General features: G+C 40.4%; 1 protein-coding gene across 6 annotated transcripts in view; it reads left to right on the forward strand.

Moving 5' to 3' along the window:
* The first annotated feature begins 8,758 nt into the window (after positions 1-8,758).
* Positions 8,759-21,669, forward strand: part of lrp8 (low density lipoprotein receptor-related protein 8, apolipoprotein e receptor) — a 189,316-nt gene continuing 176,405 nt past the window's right edge. For all 6 annotated transcript variants that reach the window (XM_077583300.1, XM_077583305.1, XM_077583301.1 and 3 more), the window contains exons 1-2: positions 8,759-8,970; positions 9,616-9,741. In XM_077583300.1, coding sequence (XP_077439426.1) covers positions 8,904-8,970; positions 9,616-9,741 — 193 coding nt within the window. In that variant the 5' untranslated portion in view covers positions 8,759-8,903. The remainder of the gene's footprint in view (positions 8,971-9,615; positions 9,742-21,669) is intronic.

A 21,669-nucleotide genomic window follows, 5' to 3' on the forward strand; every position in this document is an offset into this window, starting at 1 on the left:
ACAGTATACATGTGTGGTACTTTTGCCTGCATGAATCATATTGCGCTCAACTCAAAACAGGGAGGATGTAGGCCAATACCAGCTGTGCACATATTGTTTCTGGTTCATCCCACAGAATAAACAATCATCACTGGACTGAAATGCTATCATTTTCATATATTGTGGATGATTATAGCAGCATTTCCATACCAATAACATCACTTACCCAACATGATAGTAAAACATTTAATTGTGTAAACTGATTTAAAATGTTATATCATGGAACAATGGGTCTATATTTCCTCTCAAACTGTAACAACACTCATAACTTAACATTGAAATGTTCACAAGACATGCCTTTTGAATTTGCACATTTTGTTTCACATTAATTTTTTCATTTTTTGTTTATTATGTTGGGGAGACTGGGGACAATTGAAACTTTTATGGCATTTATGTCTCTAACCTTGGGTGTTCAAACTCATAAATGGCACGGAAAAAACCTGGGCAACACAATCAGAAAATGCATGGCTTAAATATCTCAAATACAAGGAGTGAAATGTTACAAATGACCACATGGTTCAGGTCAGTTGTAAAATACATTGGGGTGAAATGTATTTTGTTCAAAACATTTAAACACAATAGTTTTTGGTTCTACAGAGTATAGGACTTAAAATACACTAACATGAATCTTTATATAAATACAATTGTACAGAAGGTGCCACTGTACACTTGCTACAACAAATTTTGTTAGCGTATTTTATTTTTCACCTTCCCAGAACACATTTTCTGCACTCCTTCCAGTGTCAACTTGACACGTGTGTCAGTTATTGCTGTAGCTATTGGTAAGGGTCACAACAGTTGAGCTAAAGTTAAGACAGTGTTTCAGCAGACAGTGTTTCTTCAGTAGACACAGTCATTTTTTATTTATTTTTTTAGCTTAGTTCATTGTAGTAGACAGACAAAAGCTTGGTTGGTGGCTTGGGTTGTTTATTTGCTAGATATAGACCTGGAGGATCTGTTACTTAATTGTGAAGGTGCAAACTCACCCTCAAATGTGGCTGGATAGTATGGCCAATTGTGTTTCCAATAAAATTGGAATTTGTACTGATACAATTCAAGTCAAATTAAGCTTGTAGTAAATTGTCCAATTTAATAAATGTTGCAACTTAACTCCAGGCAAGTTTGTTACAACTGTTCCTGGGTGCATTAGCAATGAGCTAGCTTGGTTTAGAGCCAACAGCTAAAACATTACACCAATCAATCTCAATGTAATGTAGCTAAACGGACACATAATTAACATGATATGGTTCAGATAGTGGATGGATGGATAGCTGGCTGGCTGGCTGGATGGATTGATGGCTGGATGGATGGATTGATGGCTGGATGGATGTTTATTGGGTTCAACTACAAAGCCGTTTTATAAGTTATTTCTGCCCTCCAACACACATGATTCATTATCAGGCTTTTGCAGATTTTGCTGATGAGCTGATTAAATTAATCAGGTGTGTTGGAGGGCAGAAATATCTCAAATCTGCAGGTCTCCGGCCACCCGAGGACCAGGACTGGGGTGGCCTGGACTAAACCAAGCATGTGCAATGTGAATCAGGTGATTCCTTAGTTGCTTCTGATTGGAACAATTGCAAGTGTTACAAGCAACATGTGTTAGAACTGTCCCCAGTCTCCTATAGGGGAAATATCATGGTGTTAAATGTACATTTGCACAATAGTTAGGCCTACATGTATTATTCACGTGATTAAGTAATTTTTAAACATGAGCCGTGTTGAGCTGTAGCTGAGCTGCAGTAAGCCCAAACTGCCTGAAAATGTTAGTGCTGCAGTACAGGCATAATTTAGTTCATATCCTACTTTTCATTCACTGAGCATCTAGTAATTTCATTGCCTGCAAGAATATTGGCAGTTATAAAAGTAAAGGTATATGCTCTGCCACTTAAGGTTTTCTCTTAAAGCTTGTAAACCAACCACATGCTCTGTTATTTATTTCAAACATCAACTCAATATCAACCAGTGTTGGGAACGTTCCTATAAAAAAGTAATTAGTTATAGTTACTCATTACTTGCTTTAAAAAGTAACTGCATCAGTAATTGAATTACTTCATAAACTCCTTACCAGGCAAAGTAATTATTTTCACTACTTTATATATCAAATAATTTGGATTTTTATTATCATTATTATTATTATTATTATTATTCATCCATCCATTTTCTTAACCGCTTAGTCCTCAAAGTCATTTCACACTAAAAACACCACAGTGCCAATGCCAGTGACACCTGCACTGTCCAATGGCATCCAATAACATCCATCCATCCATTTTCTAAACCACTTGTCCTCATAAGGGTCGCGGGGGGCGCTGGAGCCTATCCCAGCTGGCTTCGGGTTGTCACGGTTGCGCAGTGGAGGACCCAAATGCAGGAAGGTAGGAGAGCTATGGCAGGGATGCAGGTAACTTAATTTTAATCAAAAACAAGAAAACACAAGATCACGCCAGAGGGCGGAAAAACAGAGAGGAGTGTGGAATACAAAGTAGATCCACGGAAAAACGCTACTAGTCAAAACACTAGTGGTGTCCACAACACCCGGAAAGATTGCAGCTAGAACGGTAGCAGAATCACGTCAGGTCTGGTGAGTAGCGTCACGGAGTAATAACCCGACACTCTTCTCTGTTGCAGCCAGGCTTTTATTTTGGCCTGATGACCTAATGGGCAGCAGGTCTGTTTGGCAGGATCCGCCCTCCAGCTGTTTCCCCAGCAACTGCAAGGGAAAACAGAAACAGCTGAAAACTAAACATGACAGTACCCCCCAACTAACGAACGCCCCCTGGCGGACCACCTAGCAGAGAAGGGTGCGACGAATGGAAGTCTCGGATAAGCGACTGGTCCAGAACCCAGGAGCGGGGGATCTACTGGTGGTCCTCTAGACCGTACCCCTCCCAGTCAACCAGAAACTGCATCCCACTGCCACGCTTTCGAGAGTCCAGTATGGCCCTAACCGTGTAAACAGGCTGACCGTTGATGACCAGGGGAGGCGGTGGGGGCGCGGACGGCGGACACAATGGGCTGGCAGAGACAGGCTTGAGCAAGAATGTGTGGAAGACTGGGTGCACCTTGAGAGTGGGAGGCAAGTTGAGCCGAACTGCCACAGGGTTGATCACTTCAATTTTAATCAACTTCAAACGGGCCGATAATCCGAGGCCCCAGCTTCTTGGAACTCCCAGCTAACTGTAGGTCCCGAGTGGAGAGCCATGCATTCTGTCCCAGTTGGTAGGACAGCGCTGGGATCCGGTGCCTGTCCACGAGTCGCCTGTTGCGGTCCATTGTGCGGCACAGGGCTTTCCTGGCGTCCTGCCAAACCCTGCGAGCCCGGCGGAGGTGGATATGGACCGAGGGAATGGCAACCTTGCCCTCCTGGGAAGGGAACAATGGGGGTTGATAGCCATAAGCTGTGTTGAACGGGGACAAACCTGTGGCAGAGCAAATGAGGGTGTTGTGGGCGTATTCGATCCATGGAAGGTGGGACGCCCACGAGGAAGGATGCTGATGGCACACACATCGGAGCGCCGCCTCCAAGTCCTGGTTAGCTCTCTCCGTTTGCCCAACTTATTGGGGATGATAGCCCGAAGACAGGCTAGCAGTAGCTCCCAGTGATGACATAATCAAAACGTGTCAAGAACAGGGCCCAGCGTGCTTGACGAGGATTGAGTCTCTGAGCGGACCGTAGGTACGCCAAGTTTTTGTGGTCCGTGAAGATCTGGAAGGGTTCAGCCGCACCCTCCAGCCAGTGCCTCCACTCCTGTAACGCCAAAATGATGATTAGCAGCTCACGGTTGCCCACATCGTAGTTGCGGTCCGCCTGGTTGAGCCGACGAGAGAAGTAGGCGCAGGGATGCAGCCTCTGGCCCGTTCGCCTGTGTGCCGCTGCAGCCCCTGGGCCGTTCACCTGTGTGCCGCTGCAGCCCCTGGCCCGTTCGCCTGTGTGCCGCTGCAGCCCCTGGCCCGTTCGCCTGTGCCGCTGCAACCCCTGGCCCGTTCGCCTGTGCCGCTGCAGCCCCTGGCCCGTTCGCCTGTGTGCCGCTGCAGCCCCTGGCCCGTTCGCCTGTGCCGCTGCAGCCCCTGGCCCGTTCGCCTGTGTGCCGCTGCAGCCCCTGGCCCGGTCGCCTGTGTGCCGCTGCAGCACCTGGCCCGTTTGCCTGTGTGCCGCTGCAGCCCCTGGCCCGTTTGCCTGTGTACCGCTGCAGCCCCTGGCCCGTTCGCCTGTGCCGCTGCAGCCCCTGGCCCGTTCGCCTGTGTGCCGCTGCAGCCCCTGGCCCGTTCACCTGTGTGCCGCTGCAGCCCCTGGCCCGTTTGCCTGTGTGCCGCTGCAGCCCCTGGCCCGTTCGCCTGTGCCGCTGCAGCCCCTGGCCCGTTCGCCTATGCCGCTGCAGCCCCTGGCCTCTACGCCTATGCTCTCGTCCTGGTCCCACTACCATGTTTGACTTTTGTTTAGGACGTCTGGGATCCGTCCCTTGAGGGAGGGGTTCTGTCATGTCTGGGGCTCTGGTTTTGGTTGTGTGTCTCTATTGGTCTTGTGTGTGGTCCTGCCCTTCCTCGTGTTGACCAATCCGTGCCCTCAGCCACTTGTGTCTTGCCCCAGGTGTGTCTTGTTATCTCGTTAGTTTGTGCGTATTTAGTTCCCTGGGTTTGGTCAGTCCTTGTGGGATCATTGTTGCTTGTCGCTGTCACCTCTGGTGTTCTGTTTGTTACTTTGATTTTGGATCTTTTCAGATCTTTGTTTATTTAATGCTAACCAGTATCCCCGTTAGTGCTTTTTGTAAAATAAAGTATGTCAGTATAACCTACATTCCTGCCGTGTTTCTCCTGCCTCCCTGCATTTGGGTCCTCCACTCCGCATTCGTGACAGACTCAACTCTGCACCGTGACAGACCGTAACACGGGTAGTAAGCGGGGTACACCCTGAAATAGTTGCCAGCCAATCCAGGGAACAACCATCCACACAAACAATCACACCTCGGGACACTTTAGAGTGTTCAATTAACCTGACATGCATGTCTTTGGAATGTGGGAGGAAACCGGAGTACATGGCGAAAACCCACGCAAGCACGGGGAGAACATGCAAACTCCACCCAGGAAGGCCGAAGCCTCGGACTCGATCTCACGTCCTCTGCACTGGGAGGCGGACGCGCTAACCAGTCACCCACCGTACCACCCATTATTATTATTATTATTATTATTATTATTATTATTATTATTATTATTATTATATTACAAGTAATTCAAATTATGTCCAGGCCTATATAGGGTGTTTTAATTTATTTTTGCAAATATTTATGTCACACAAATGCCTCACTCCATAAAGGCCTCACTCCATAAAGACTACTACTCCTAATAATAATAATAATAATAATGATAATAGTAATAATAATAATAATAATAAGTCATTACATTTTGAGTGGTGATGTATTATTATACTATTTTTACTACAACAATATAAAATAAATACTTTATATATGGTGATTTGTGGCACATATGTCATCTACAGGTAATTTCTAATTTGTAGACAGTCCTAACCAGTCTCTCCAGGATTTCATGGGCATTTTTTATGATTGTTGCAGGCTAACATAATCAATAATATACAAAAGAAATTGCTAATGCTATGAAATATACAGTGCTTAATGCTATCCTGGCCAAAATCATTGCCATAACTACTTCTCCATTTCCTCCTCGAAATCATCAGCTTCCACTTGATCGCTCTGAAAAACTTTTGTACACTTTCAAGAGTATGGTGATATATCTTCAGTTTATAATTCTACACATTTAAAGACATGTATAATGATTGATTTACATCAGAAAACTGCCTAACTCTAGGCATGCCTCAATCACATTCAAATGTTATATAACTGTTCACCAATTACTACAGACCTCGACTCCATCCCCTCCGGCAGTGTGATTTGCCGAGACTGGATATTTATTTCAACACTTTCTGTCTAACACTTGAAAAAGGAGAAATACAATTGTTGGCGCTATTAATTACACGAGGCGAGCGTGTCACTATGACTTACCAAACACCGGTATCTTGTTCTTTATCGTTGTTATGGTGCTTGTTATTTTGATTAATGTCACTCATGTCAAAGTTGTCAAACCCGAATCACTTTCAGGTGAGGGACATGGACTATTGCTAAAATGATAAGCCTTAAGGAAGGAAGACACGTCCAGAAGGAAGACACGTCTGTCACGTCGTGACACGCTTTCCGCGGCACCTCCAAAATTAAAGTCACTATAGATTTTAGCTGTCGAGATACTTCTATTGTGACGAGGCCCGATAACAACAGTGCCTCTAACTGTGCGCAAATGACATTTTCAGACCAACATTTCCGCAAAAAAGCAACACGACTACGCAACGTCTTTTAGCATACTTCGAGCTTTGATACTAATAAATGAATTGTAACGCAAAGCATTTTACATACAATAAAGATAACGGCATTTCAAATATAGAGAGCATAATTAGTTAATTAGTCCGTTTATGAAGAAAAAAACGGATTTACCTAATGCTAGTTAGTTTAAGGCCGTTATTCCCAACACTGATATCAACCAACCAACCGACATCCAGTGATTACCACAGAATAAATAATGAGCAGTGAATAGGCGCCTTCGGGTAAGTCCGGCAAACCTCGGCAATTTCCATGGTGGCCATATTGTTTTGTTGAGAGAAGATTTGCTTCCATGTTCATTTCAAATTCATATTGCGATAGATTTTGACAAATAAACATGCAATGAATGATGGATCATTAAAAAAAAAAAGACATCAATTGTCCAAGTTTGCTCTACTACGATTAATGAACGAATGGGAACATATGTCAAAATGTATGGCTTTCCTAATCCAGAAAAAAGAGAGAGAGCATAACTTTGTGGTTAAGTTTTAGTTTCTTTCTTTTGTGTTTTAGTTTCTTTCTTTTGCGATTCGAAGATGTGAATTCATTTAGGCATTAACAATGTCTTCTTCCAGTGCTTCAACTTCTTAAATGGACTTTCACACTATTCTTGTTAATATTGTTTAGTATCACAAACTATGTAAATTGTTGCCCATTCGGCATCCATTGCAGTCTGATCATCCTGGAAGAGGGATTACCACATTTGCGATCCCTTCTCAAGGTTTCTCATTTTTCCCCTGATGTTTTTTTTTAGTTTTTCCCCTGCCCTCTTGTGGTTCGATCAGGGGATGTCGTTGAATTTGTCAACTGTGGGCATGTGAAGCCCTTTGAAACTCTTGTGTGATTAAGGGCTATATAAATAAACTTGACTTGAATTGAAGATATGGAATCTGCTGATTGCCATCAACACCAATTCAAAGGTTTCATCTTGAGGAGATACAAAATAATGTTTGTTTGTATATCTCTGAAAGTGTTGTAAGGTCACTCGTTAAGGGAATGGGAAAGTATCAACTTTGTGAATTATGTGTTGTTTCTTTGTCCTCCCCTTTACTTCCTGATGATTATTTGTTTGTGCGTACTAGTTCAAAGAAAACTGCTTGACTCACGTCTATCAAAACCCAAGGGCAGTTGTACGAGGCTTACTTTCAGTATGTACTCCTCCAGTCCATGCCAGAGCTACATTAATTCTGTCATTTTATGATACTCATAATATAATGTCGATATACCAATCCTTGTTCAAAAAATGCGCTCAATATTCATTATGTCATATAATTTTCAATGACCGTCCGATAATTGGTAAAAAGGGTGCAGAGTTGAACAAGTCCAAAAAGCAGAGTTTTTGAATTTGAAGAGCACCACAGCCATATGTATTGACGAACACGAAGAATTTATCATCAAAATGAAGTGAATACGTTAAAAATTTAACTTATTTTATTTTCATTATAAATTCTTAATTTTCTACTTCTGTAACCATTACACCTTGAAAATGACTATTGACTAGTCAAAACGTTGGATATTCTTCAATATGTAGACAAGCCTGTATGGTGCTGTTATAGGTATATCTGTACAGTTCGGTATTGCGGTAGACTGTACAGTTTGTACATATTCTTTGTATCAAAAAAGTAAATAAAGGCCTAAAATGTGAAAAATATGTTGATTTCTGAGCAACTGTTGCAATTTCTACATGAAATTTGGTTCTGATTTTAATGTGTTCGCTACACAGAATTATCTGAGCTCTGCTTTGCGATGCTCATTCATGGATTTTATGTACATTCATATGCAAGTCCATGTGCTCACTCGACAAATAATTAAGATGGAGGATGTGCGGTGGGTGGAGTTGCACGCTTTTTACAGTGGCTGCCTATTGTGATGAAGAAAGCTGTGAATCAGATGTTACGACATAGACTTGACATCATGAAACAGTTTTCCAAAATAATTCGCAAAGCAAAAATTACATGTTCGGTGACTGTCCAATTTTTCATATTTGAATCAACATAAACGGGACTTAACCCCCACTTCTGTTTCTTTCACCAACTTGGAAATGTTCACTGTGTTGTAACTTGTTCACCTACAAATACTGCAAGATGAATTTGACTAAAAAGGTAGCCATTCAAAGTTAGTAACTGTTGGGAATCGGGATGCGTCGCTCTCATCGTGACTGAGCAGTGCCAGGAGGTACTACCTCCCAAGCTGGTTTTTAGACCAACTGCCAATTACCACACACCACCCTCAGCTTCAGCTATCCCGCCCATAAACGTCACCGATCCAAACGGAGGCAGAGAGAGAGGAAGAGAATGAGAGAGCGAGAGAGAGACAGAGAGAGACAGAGAGAGACAGAGAGGAGGGAGCCGAGGAGGGAGCCGAGCGGGTCAGATTTACGTAGGCTGAGGAACATAGAGCAAGCTTTAACACCAGACAAAGCGACATTTCGGGGGTCACTCGGCGGGGTTTCTATTGCATGAACAACCAGAGGACTTAAAGATGTGGAAAGAAGTCGGAAAGCTGATGCTGTTTCATTTGCTGCTTATGGAGCTCCAATGCGCGAAAGGTAAGACGCTGTGCCTCATTGGGAGCGAGTGGCATCTCGCATCGCAAGAATACCAGGACGTGTGATTCTCATGTTTTGGAAAACACTTGCCAGTACATGCAAATGAAACAGAACCACAATAGTGACAGGAGGTGACAATGTGCTGGGGGGCAGATGTAGCCTACACAAGCGAGTGGGCACAGATCGCACGTGTTATACATGCAGCGTGTGTGTGGAGGATGTGTGTCATTATGGGCTGCAATCTGTTTTGTCTTTTTGCACAGGAACACAATTTGTGGTAGTAAGATCTGCCAAAAATAAGTATTCCAAATATGTGCTGCAAAAGTAGTCCACTGACACAACTGAACAAAACAAAAAAGACAAATCAGTCAGAAATATTAATGCAGTTAAATAAAACGTCTGTAATATAGAAGTGACAGTTGTGTAAACCAAACGGAAACTAAAACTTTAGACCGCATTGCATGCAAGGTATTTAAATCGGAATGAAACTACACCGTTTACAGTCCTAGTAAATATAGTGTTGTGAAAACATCTTTCCATTAAATCGAACCACTGCTAATTATAATATTATAAAATGACACTTTTAATTTTCATTATTACAGTGCTGAAATTAAAGGTTGCTGACTCCCTGTTTTATTAAAACAGGAATTCATTCGGAATCACAGTGTGAAGCTGGGCAGTTTAAGTGCAACAATGGAAGGTGCATCCCAACCCTTTGGAGATGTGATGATGATGATGACTGCTCGGACAACAGCGACGAGGAGAACTGTCGTAAGTAGCCTAGTGCATAGCTACAAAAATACATTCATGCTATTGTTTGCTGTGTATGTTACCATCATTCATTATTATCTGGACCTGGCCTTCCAAACAATTTCATATGTCGCTCCACCATACTTCCTACAATGATTTTCTAGCATGAAGCACTTTGCTCTGGGATATCAAGTGGTACCTTGCATATGTTAAATAAGTTATGCTGAAAATAAGCTACTTTTCTTGCTGGGCCCCTTTGGAATCTCATGCAGACATCAATGTGCAGGACTTGGAAAACCTAAGACAAAAGGTCATATGACCTCAGGAATTTGCTTAATTCTTATAATGTTTTCTCCTGTGCAAATTTGGGTTTTGCCCCTGTTAGGTCACACCAGGACAATTACGTATTACTACTTTTATCTTGCAGCTGCTATGCAGGACTGTTTGTAATTTTCACCTAAAATAGGATTAAGAATGCAAATCAAGTAGTATACAGTATGCCATTACATAGCCTGGTGAGTAATTCATTTCCATGCAAATATTTCTGCTTTAGATTTGGTTGTAGTATAACTGGCTGTTTTTTGTTTCAAGGTTGCTTTTGCTTTAGTGTGTTGGCTGACAATAATACAGAAAACCTTATTGTCATCGATCAATCAAATGTCCTCAAGAAAAAGTGGGAAACAGACCAAAGCACATTATTTCCCCTCGTACTGCTTCTGAATGCCTTTAGCAAATTGCATGGACAACCAGACGAGTAATTATCGCTTATAAATGTGTCATGGCTCTAATTGCTTGAATGGTTATATTAGTGGCCAATTGATTCATCACTTGTCTTGTGCACCACCACAACCGTTCTCTCACTTTGCATACCCACAATCGTTGCTGGCTTTGAATGTTGTAGGACTTTCAGAAATGATTGCTGTGACATTTTCACTCACACGCTGATTGGGATTATTCAGTGTCTTGTGGGCAATAGCTGAAAGGAAGCGTTGTTAGATTTATAATGAGTCGGATAGGAGTGATTACATTGGTAGAAAGAGTTACTCAAAACTGAAATATACTGTAAAAAAATAGGGAGTAATATTTACTTGAAAAAAATAGTAACGTTTTTTTTTCACTCAGAAATTCTAAGTACATTTTACAAGGAAAATTTTGAGTACATTTTACTAGTTTATTTAAAACAAAGAAGAAGCTATGTAAACGTTGAAGATCAAACTCATGACCTTCAGCTTGGTAGACAAACATGCTACCACTTAAGCCATGCCACTCTTTCTGTTTACCACTACACTGTATTGCTCTTGTGTCCAAAATGAGACCAAAACTGCTCATGGCGGTACGAGGATTCCACCTGATACCACCTATATACTATCATACAGAAGGAGTGGCATGGCTCAGGTGGTAGAATATATATATATATATAAACTAATAAAATGTACTCAAAACTCTCCTTGGAAAATATTCTTACTATTTCTGAGTAAAAAAAGCTTTACTGTTTTTTTTCTTCTTTACAGTGTACTTAAATTTTAACAATTTGCTGCATGTGGTTATATTTTGCTTTTGTGCTCCTCTTTCACTTTCTCTGTCTTCTGGTCTGGATTTACATTTTACCTATGCACCGACTAGCTGTGTTGTATAATTCATTTTTATATATTTATGCTATACTTGCTCCCACTTGACAGAAACTATGCTCTCTTTAGTGCCCTTGGGACTAAACACCTCATTCCTTGAGTATTGTAACACCTACCATATTTGAATATCCTGTGGGAAATAATGCCGTGCCAAATTGCCAAGAGAGACTATGCACAGAATGAGCATCAGCTGATAGGTTGGTCAAGGATAAATCCAGTAGCATGAGCCTGGTTGCCAGAGCGATGCTTAGTGGCTGGCGCTATGCCAGCTCTTCCAACAGATGCCACCACTGTGCACCGTCCCTGCAAACTAATATCACTGGCAAAGCTCAGTGAAAAGGAGGAGGATCTGGGAAATGATTGAATAAGTTTAGATCAGAAGAAACAGGATGATGTCAAACAGAGCTCATGTGAATAAAAAGTCATTTTGGAGAATGGTCCTGGTGGCAGATTGAAAAGAGAACTATGTTTGAAAATGAAAATGTACAATACAATGCCTCGCAGTGCTCTTACTGGGTGATCATGATGTACATTTGGGACATACCGACTCAATTTGAGTTGCTTTACAATATTATTTTTTTTAATTATTATTTACAATATTATAACGCTTCCTTTTTGTTGTTGTGGGTTTACTTTCGTGTGGAATTTAACAATTCTGAACTGGGCTTCATTGAACATAAACATGTAATTCAACTTGTTAAACACGTTTCAGATAAATATATGAGGTAGCACCACTTATTTGGTAAATTAGATAAAGTAAGAATGGTTAAAAAGTAACACTTTATTTCAGTGCATTAACACATTACACCTTAGACATTAACATGGATTCAAATGGGGCATCTAACTTTGTTAAAGGCAAAATTGTTTGACTCTACTCTGGGACTGGATCTAGTTAGATTTTGCAGGTGTACCTAATGACATGACCAGTCAGTGCAGATACAGTATGTACTGTATGTTACAGTAGTACTGTAGCAACTGCCCCCCTCCAACTGCAGCATCTGAGAAGTCTCGCACAGATACTTGCTGAAGTCTGGGATGTCTTTTGTGCTTTCGATCATGCTCTCCTCTTTCTCCTCCAGCTCCATTCTCAACATGCCTCTTCGTAGATTCCTCTCTTGTTGCCCAGGGAGACGGCAAAGCGCTGTTGATGGTAGTGGGGCTTTTTGAGTATGTGTGTGCTTTCTTTGTTGTGAATACAGCACTGCTCAACATTTGTGAACACATGGCAAGTTTCCTCCTCTGTATAGCTATGTATGACCTATATTTGAAATGGGAAATACAGAGAAAAGAGGCCTTATCATTTTGACAGCAGATTTAAGTGGATTTAAACATGCCTAATCCCACATGCCACAGTAAAAATCATCTATCTGAACCTGGTGTTGGCTTTCATTTTCACTTGCTTCCTACATAACTGTGAGAAACTGTTGAACATCAATCATTCCTGATCACAAGTAATTTAATAATAATGCAATATCGGGTATCATTTTAAGAGAGTAATAGAAAGAAAAATCAAATACAGAATTAGTTTTTTAAAATAAAAACTCATTTACCTCAATGTAGTGCACTTAGCCAGCAATAAGAATGGACATTGGTATCGGTACTTGGCCGTCCTTAACTAGCAATGAATTTGTTCATTCGATGCGTAACCCTAATGAAAAACAATCTATGTATTGTTCATACCAACTCTTTACTTCTGTACTTTTGTATAGTTTGAAATAAATGTGGTTAAAATGTTGTCATACATATATATTAGGGGTGTTCATGTCTCCAATAAAAGTTGATTTGATATGTATCTCGATGTGGGGTGTGATATGATTCAAGGACGGTTCAATTTTAAAGTGAAACCATTTTATTCGGTTGGATTCAGAAGAGACTCTGAAGAGAAAATAACACATTTCACTTAATATTGAATGACAAATTGCATTTCATTTTTAGAAAATCAACATTTTTATCTTAAACTGTGAATAGTAGCAAAATGTATTTTAATCTCGAGAAACATTAATGAGATCTTGGGCTATTAGACGAAGTGACATCAGAAGACAAACGACCCTCTGGCTTCAGCCACAAGGTTCCTATTGACAGTCCAGTCATATATAAGTCCGTGCTTTAGAACCAGTCACGTTTCTGCCGGCTAAAACAGCACATTTCAGTAAAATTGATCAGTAGGAACGGCAACTGTGTCAGGCTGTCAGCATCAAAGTGTGCTGAGTTATTATCGCCTATTAAACTGCCTTTGAAAAGTAGTCCGACAGCTGGGGACTCTCGCTTAGCAGCTAGCTGCTAGTTACTGGCCGCTAATGCTGGCAACAGGTGCCACACTATACATTGTCACTATAATTAGATGTTTTTTAACGCCCTTAATAAGGGATTGAACATGATTTCAGGCTGACATGTTGATGATTATAGCAACACTTTGTGATGTCAATAAACAGACCTGGGCACTTCCGTTAATCTGCAATTCCTGTCTTTGACAATGCCCACCTTGTGGCAATTGCACGACGACACGAAGCATCCAATAAATACATGGTCTGAGCCCCGACTGAAGCACGTTTACGTCCATTGGGGTGAGTACATACCATCCCTCTCATTCCGTGTATTTTTGCGAGCCTTCATGTCATAAAGCATATGCCAAATATGCAGAAACGCAAGCCTTCTTTTTTTTTACAGACGCTTCATGCAAATTTTTATGAGGCTGAAGAAATTACAGCAGCCAGACAGGAAGCCGAGCATCGGCATCAAGGTAGATCCAGTATATTTAAAAATAAAACCGTTTACAAACTCATTTCTGGGGGGAGGGAAACTAGCTAACTACATAGTATGACATGAGTTGGACATTTAAGACAAAAAACAAGCCCAGAATAAATTAAACATGACACAATACACTATTTAAACACAAAACGTACTTACCCATGGTAAAAGAGCCATGGTAGAAGTCCCAGAAATAATGTCCAAAAGGCATATTGATGTGACAACAGGCAAGTGTGGCTATTGTTTACCAATAGGACTCTATATACACGGTTGTTATTGCATTAACTCAACTCTCCAGCGTGAACCCCCATGATCTTGTGGTCTAGCGGGTGCAGATTTCCGGACACGGACAGCTCACTCAACGCGTGCGGCGTGAATAAGCGAAGTGTGCATTACATTTGTGCATGCGTGAAAATCAAGTTAAAAAAAAAAAACTTGCTACCAAACAAAGCCGTCATTTGAATAGCGGCGAATGGAGTGCTGAAAGTGTTTGTGTAACTGCACACCTTAAAGCTTGCAAGCATTGTTTAAACGGCTTTCAGCCATAAGTGACAAAAGGTGCAGAAAAAAACAGGTGCACTTGGTGCCATTTTTAACTGTCCTAATGGAGTTAATAGGCCAAAAAAACACTGTTGCAAAGCTCGAGAAGACGTAAGTGTACACTTGTAAACCTGCTTCCAGCCTCAATTGACCCCTTCGTGAAGAAAGATCTTTCCCATTTTTTGATCGCATCCCTATATATAGTATATAACATGTTTTAGTCCATGTCCCCCCCCAGTTCCAAAATCCCATCTGCGCCATTGCCCACAATCCCGCAATGCACTGCGCGGTCCGAGATGCACACTTCACTTATTGCAGTCTGTGCCGATGCCGTCCATTCCGCAGTCAGTGTGAATTGGGCGTAACTGCCATCAGTCAAGAAGAGGAGTCAAGTCAGCCACCACGCCACTACGTGCTGCCAAAAACAACTTCAAAAATAAAAGCATGTACTGACTGTCCTCTTCATAACATGTACACTTGCTCATTGTGTTGTGTGTCCCTTCTACTGTTTAAAAATGGCTTCTCCGTGCAGAAGAGTGCAATAGTGGGAACAGCCATATGTATTATAAAAAAAAACAAATCAAGTCTGTTTTGTTGCAGAAAAGTAGTATGCAAGATGAACAGAATGAATAGTGTGTAGCCACCATACATGTACACTGATTAGTGGCTATGTCAATGTGTGCAACTGCATGACAATGAGCCTGGGCAGGTCAAAGGGGGGCAGCGTCATACACTAGCTTCCCATGGAGGGGACATCACAACACATTTCATGCTGCCGCTCTACATGTAAGTGTGCAAGATAGGGGGGTCAGTGTCATGCTGACACATGCACACACAGACACAATCCTCTGTAACACAGCTGAGGTCAGACTTAAAAGTGTGAGGTCAAGAGATCAAAGTAAACAGTGGCGGTGTCTAAATTAATTACATAGAAGGACACATACTTAAAAGAAAAGGCAGGGAGTGTTAGCACTAAATTAGATAAATTGAAACTAAAATGTTAAACACGGATACTCAAATGAGAGCACTCATGTTTGCTGATATTGTGGGTACGCACCCATGTTTTTGAATCTGTGTGAACTATAAAGTGTTTGCAGCTGCAGTGTACTGTATCTAGAAAGTGAATGAATAGCATCAGTGTCACTGTGTTGTAACTTGTAGCCATTCAAGTAACAGATATTTGAACAACAGTGCAACTCACTGGCATATATTTCTTATTCTCCACATACATTTTTTTTTATGTTGCAGCCTACCATTTTCATATATATCACTGAGTCTATTTTATTCCACACCCTGTTTGCCAAGACATATATGCCGGAAAGAGCTGCACAATTCATTAATCAGGATGCAAAACTATTAAATTCTTTAAATTGTATGATTTCACTTTATGTTTTATTAAAATAAATACTAGATGTATATTTTTTAAATTAATATTTAATCATGATTTCACTGTATGTTTTTATTAAAAGCAATACTAGATGTACAATTTTCTTTGAAAACATGTTATTTTTTCTTGTCTTTTATATATATATACACACACACACACACACACACACACACACAGTTAAGCTCTAGCTGGTTGTATCATGATATTCCAGTATTCTACATGATAAAACAGTATTTTGCATTTCCATAATGACTAAATTATTTTTACATTTGTACTCAAAATGTCATAATATTGAATACAGTCATTTGTTTGCCGCCTGCTGCAATCATTTTGTCAGATGAAAAGCCCACAATGCGTGAGAGCATCACCTTTGTCAAACCTAGTATCACACACTATCAAAACAGTATTCAGTGTGCTGAATAGGTGTTGGGTGCAGCAGTGCAAAGCAGCAGTGGGGTAATTTTAGCTGAGGTCAGTGCTGGCCTAGGGCAATTCTGTCTCGCTCTGTGTATTGGCTGCTCTCTTGCTCATTTTAGGCCCAATTTGTAGCTTTTGCCCCTATCATTGCATCTGTCACACATCTCTGTCCTGCCTTGGTGCTGTGGATATATGCGGTGCAGCAAGCATATGACCTTCGCGTGTGTGTCTGTGTGTGCTAATGAAATGTTGTAATGTTCAAATGCAATTTGATGGTTTCTGATTTTGTGTTTAGATGTTGTATTGACACATCAAGACTGTTGTTTGAGAGCCTTTAAAAAAACATGTCATATTATTTATTGATGTATTTCCCTAAAAAGGCGTTCGGGAATAATCATGCAGCCATTAATTGTAAGGACGTTTGATTATACCTATAAAATACGATTATATCATGTCAGCACTTATCGAAACAAGTCGCATACAAGTAAAGCAAATAGTATGAGCTAGAGAACTACGTTCATTCTTGTGGGGAGTATCGCTAGCATTGTTTTTTGTGTAAAAAAATTGTTGTACTTTAGGCTTTTTCCTCTCACACAGTTTGGTTGTGTTCGGATTACCTTGAATTCTTAAAGGCTGTTTTATAGTGTGAAATTTTAGTTTTTGGAAAGTTGTGCATTTGAGGGCAAAATCTGTCATTGTAGCGCAAAAACAGTGGGTGAACATCTCACAGTGAGGCAGGAATAAAGATGAAAGATGTGATGTTCTTGCGGCCAAAGATGGGCTGTGAAAGATAGGTGACAAATCGTCTTGCCTGTGTCTGCCTTTTGCTGATGCCATCGTCACTCTCAGCAAAACAAGCAGTAGGAACCTCTGGTTGGTCACAGCCGCTGTCATTAGGGTCAAACAAAATAGAGCTGGAGAAACAGATATATGACATTTCCATGTGGGTCAAGAAGGTGAGCACTTGACTTTTCTAGCCCTCCTTATGTTTCTTTTTAGCAAGTGCTTATTTTTCACCAGCTGAGGGGGGTGCACACTGGTTAATTCACCTATCATAGCATGATACAATATTCGTTCAATAAATTAATGACTTACCCTTGTCACACATTGTGTCTTTGTAGATCTGGAGAAAGCTTACGACAGGGTGCCCAGAGAGGAACTGTGTTTTTTTATGAGGAAGTCTGCAGTAGCAGAGAAGTATGTTCAGGACATGTATGAGGACTGTAAGACAGTGGTGAGGTGTGCTGTAAGTGTGACGGAGCAGTTCAAAGTGGAGGTGGGACTACATCAGGGATAAGCTCTGAGCCCCTTCTTGTTTGCTATGGTAATGGGCAGGATGACAGATGAGGTTAGACAGGAATCTCCATGGACTATGATGTTTGCTGATGACATTGTGATCTGTAGTGAGAGCAGGGAATGGGTGGAGGAGAAGCTAGAGGTGTGGAGGTTTGCCCTGGAAAGGAGGAGGAATGAAGGTTAGTCGTAGCAAGACAGAGTATCTGTGTGTGAATGGGAGCGACTCAAATGTAAGAGTGAGGTTAGAGGGAGATCAAGTCAGAGAGGCCAGACTGAGGTGGTTTGGACATGTCCAGAGGAGAGATAGTGAGTATATCGGCAGAAGTGTCCGAATGCCAGGCAGAAGGTCTAGATAGAGGAAGACCAAAGAGGAGGTTTATGGATGTAGTTAAAGAGGACATGAAGGTAGTTGGTGTGAGAGCAGAGGATGCAGAGGACAGGGTTAGATGGAGGCAACTGATTCGCTGTGGCGACTCCTGAAGGGAAAAGACGAAAGGAAAAGAAGACCCTTGTATACATGTGAGGCATATATTAAAGAGGATCACAACTTTAAACAGAATTATTGCCTTGCTCAAATCAGCCAACTTTACAGGGCAGCTGTGCCTCATGTAAGTGAGCCAGTCTTCGTCCTTACAAATTCTGAGGCCATGGCAAGCACACATTTTGTTACCATGACAACTCGGGGTGGAACCAAGGGTGCAATATGTAGCGCCCCGTACCGAAACAAGCAACTGTGATCAGCAAAGCACATACGAGCCCCTTACAAGACAGCAAGGATTCTATTTTTCCTCGTGAAAGCCTGCACCAGGCCGCCAAATTACACTCGTCAATTACTGTGCAGACTTGTGTATGTGGCAGCGCAAATTTATTTGGTGTTTAATTTCACACTTGATGGGTGAGCAGGAACTCCAGTGACCAAAATGTATATACAAGCAATGAAAAGTCAATTTCCCATAATCTGCCCCCTTTGAATTTAAAAGACTAAACAAATTGTACAATGTAGAACAGGCTTAAGTTAAATTGCATGCGTTTAAATATAGTTAGCACTTATTTTATGCTTGTAAGGTGCTGTTACCCACCCCAGCTGTCTGTCTGACACAGTATCATGGCATTAATCTGCAGCCCCGATTAACCAAATATACTCATGTGCCTCAGTTGTATTATTTATTATTTGCTCTAATCTTGTTTTTGAGCGCGCTCTGTTCTGTTTGGCAAAAGCAGCTGAAGAGCGGCATGTGAAATCAGCTAAGAATGCTGTTGAATTAAACATTATTGTCACCATAATACTTGGATTAAATTATTTTTTATGTCATTCTTTTTAAATAAAACTAGTTATTCATAAACACCATGATCTTAAAAATAAAATAATTTTAGGCTGAAAATAGTGTTTGATGTGCATGTTTCATTTTGACAAAAGATAGCATTTTTGTTTCTTCATAGATTTATGCAACTAGACTTTCAAACAAGGCACCTGCTGACAAGCAGATGGAGAAAAGCTTTAAGGGTTTAGAAAGACACGAAGGACACTTGTATATTAATCCGATTTCCCACCATCTATAGAGAGAACAAATAAATCAAAACGAATACACATAGACATAATATAATGTGAAGGTTAATCACTTTAAATGTAGTACATCAGTTGGTTTGAATTTAAAATATATTTTTTATTTTTTATGTTACTGTTAAGTCGACTGGAATCTGCTATTCATTGAAAAACTCACCTGAGCTAAGTTTAGCCAGATATGATAGGTTGCTAAATCTTTTAACAAAGTATTAATTTAATTTGAAAAACACGTAAAGTTTTATTATTTGGAATGAATTACAGTATACATTGTATGTTGTTTTTTGGTAAGTGCAATTGATTATTACATTAATTGGTTTACACTATCTATCTATCTATCTATCTATCTATCTATCTATCTATCTATCTATCTATCTATCTATCTATCTATCTATTGGTATTCGAATATCCAACTGAAAATTCTATCGAGTAATCTAATAAATAGTATTGGTTAAAGAACAATTATGAATACACAGGAGAAAACACATTTCACTTAAAAATGAATGACTTATTTGTTTAAATTTTTCCAAATTTAACCTATGCATAGCAGTAAAGTGTATTTTCTTCTTGAGAAACATTAGTGAGATTTTAGGTTATGAGACAAAGTGACGTCAGAACTACATGAGCGACTTTGCTTGCCAAAACAGCACTTCAGTAGACCCGGTTTGTTAAAAATGGATCATTAGGAACTGCAACTGTGTCAGTCTGTCAGCATCTAAGTGAGTCATTTCGCTTACTTTACTGCCTTTGAAAAGAAGTAGGGCTGGGCAATTATGGCAAAAATAATAATCACGATTATTTTGATTGAGAGGCAGATTGAAATCACAATTAATAAAACTATTATTCATTGATTGTAAAACTCAACTACTCAAAACTATGATCATAGCCTTATACTCATTCATCCCTTCAAGTTGAACACTTTATTCTTGAACATTATTCTTTTTGTCAAGTATAAATTAACCTTCTAAATATCATGTGAAATTCAAGCCTCTGCATTTTCATTCTTCATTTTCAAACTTAAGCATTACATGACCCCTTTTATCATATTTATCTTACCTTATGTTAATTTCACAAGTCTGGGGACATAGTTGGCTAACCTGGGAACCCAGGGATTGTATTTTGTGCTATGTCAATTTAGTGGAAATGTGTGTTGGTATGACAGAAAATTATTTGGATACTTGTATACTTTAATTTTGAGGGAAAAAAATCAAGTGAATCCTTGAAAACTCAACTTTAAATATGACTTAAAAGGACATCGAGAAATTTAATTTTAAAGTAAAATTAGATAAGGATAGTATGACACTTTCTGTTTCTGCACATATTGGCCTCTTAGGGGCAGTGTGGTGCCGTACATGCATGGAGTACAGAGTTAGAATGAGATAAAAGAGAATTATGGTTGAGCTGTATTAATGTATGTGTATTATCTCATTTTCACAAATTGGGGGGAAAAAATTCTGCCTGTGAGTAGTGATATCTTATCTGTGTGTATGTGTTTTCACAGCATGTGTGTGTGTGAATATTTGTCATTTGAAGGACTATCACATCCGAAGTCAATGCTAGTTCCCTGTTAGCATTTAAATGGAATCCTCTATTCACTTTAGCATTAGTACTAGGCTAGCGATATTTTAAAAATGAAGCATGTTTTGTATTAAAATATGCAGTGGTTGTAATTCTTCCTGTCGTGTGTTTACTTTAATGTTTAACTCTAACTAGGGTATCATTAAACAGCATATAGCACAGGTCGGGATGGCAGAATCACATTGAATCGCTACGTGCTTGCTACAAGCAACATGTTTCATTCATGGTCCTTTCACAATGTAGGAAACATGTAAACGCACCACACCGTTCTGCACATTAATCCTTTTTCTTCGATTGTTAAATTTTAAAGATCGAGAGAAGCCCAAATTTGATAAATCATCCAGCCCTAGTAAGAAGGACCTGCCAGCCTGGGGCACTCGCTTAGTGACTAGCGGCTAGCCACTAGCTGCTAATGCTTAACAGGCAGCAACTTTTTACAATGTAAATGTAATTGATTAGATTATTTTTGTGTGTCCTTAATTAGTGATTGAACATGATTTCAAGATGACGTGGTTGATGTTGGCAATTGATTGATGCTTGTAACTGCTTATGATGTCAGGAAGCCAACACGGCACCCTGCACTGCCAGGAATACTTCAAAGGGCCAGGGCACTGGTGTCCGTGTATTACTTTATTTGGGAAGATTTTATTTCAGATTCAAAGTTGACATTGATTCTCACTACATCGGTGGCTGTTACCATCATGCATAGCATTGCTACGCCTAGCTTGACTGTGTTCCCAACCATGAGCACCAAATAGACAGGTAGCGAGGCAGGAAAAAAATCCTCAAGCATT

Source organism: Vanacampus margaritifer, chromosome 13, assembly GCF_051991255.1.
Source record: "Vanacampus margaritifer isolate UIUO_Vmar chromosome 13, RoL_Vmar_1.0, whole genome shotgun sequence".
NCBI lineage: Eukaryota > Metazoa > Chordata > Actinopteri > Syngnathiformes > Syngnathidae > Vanacampus > Vanacampus margaritifer.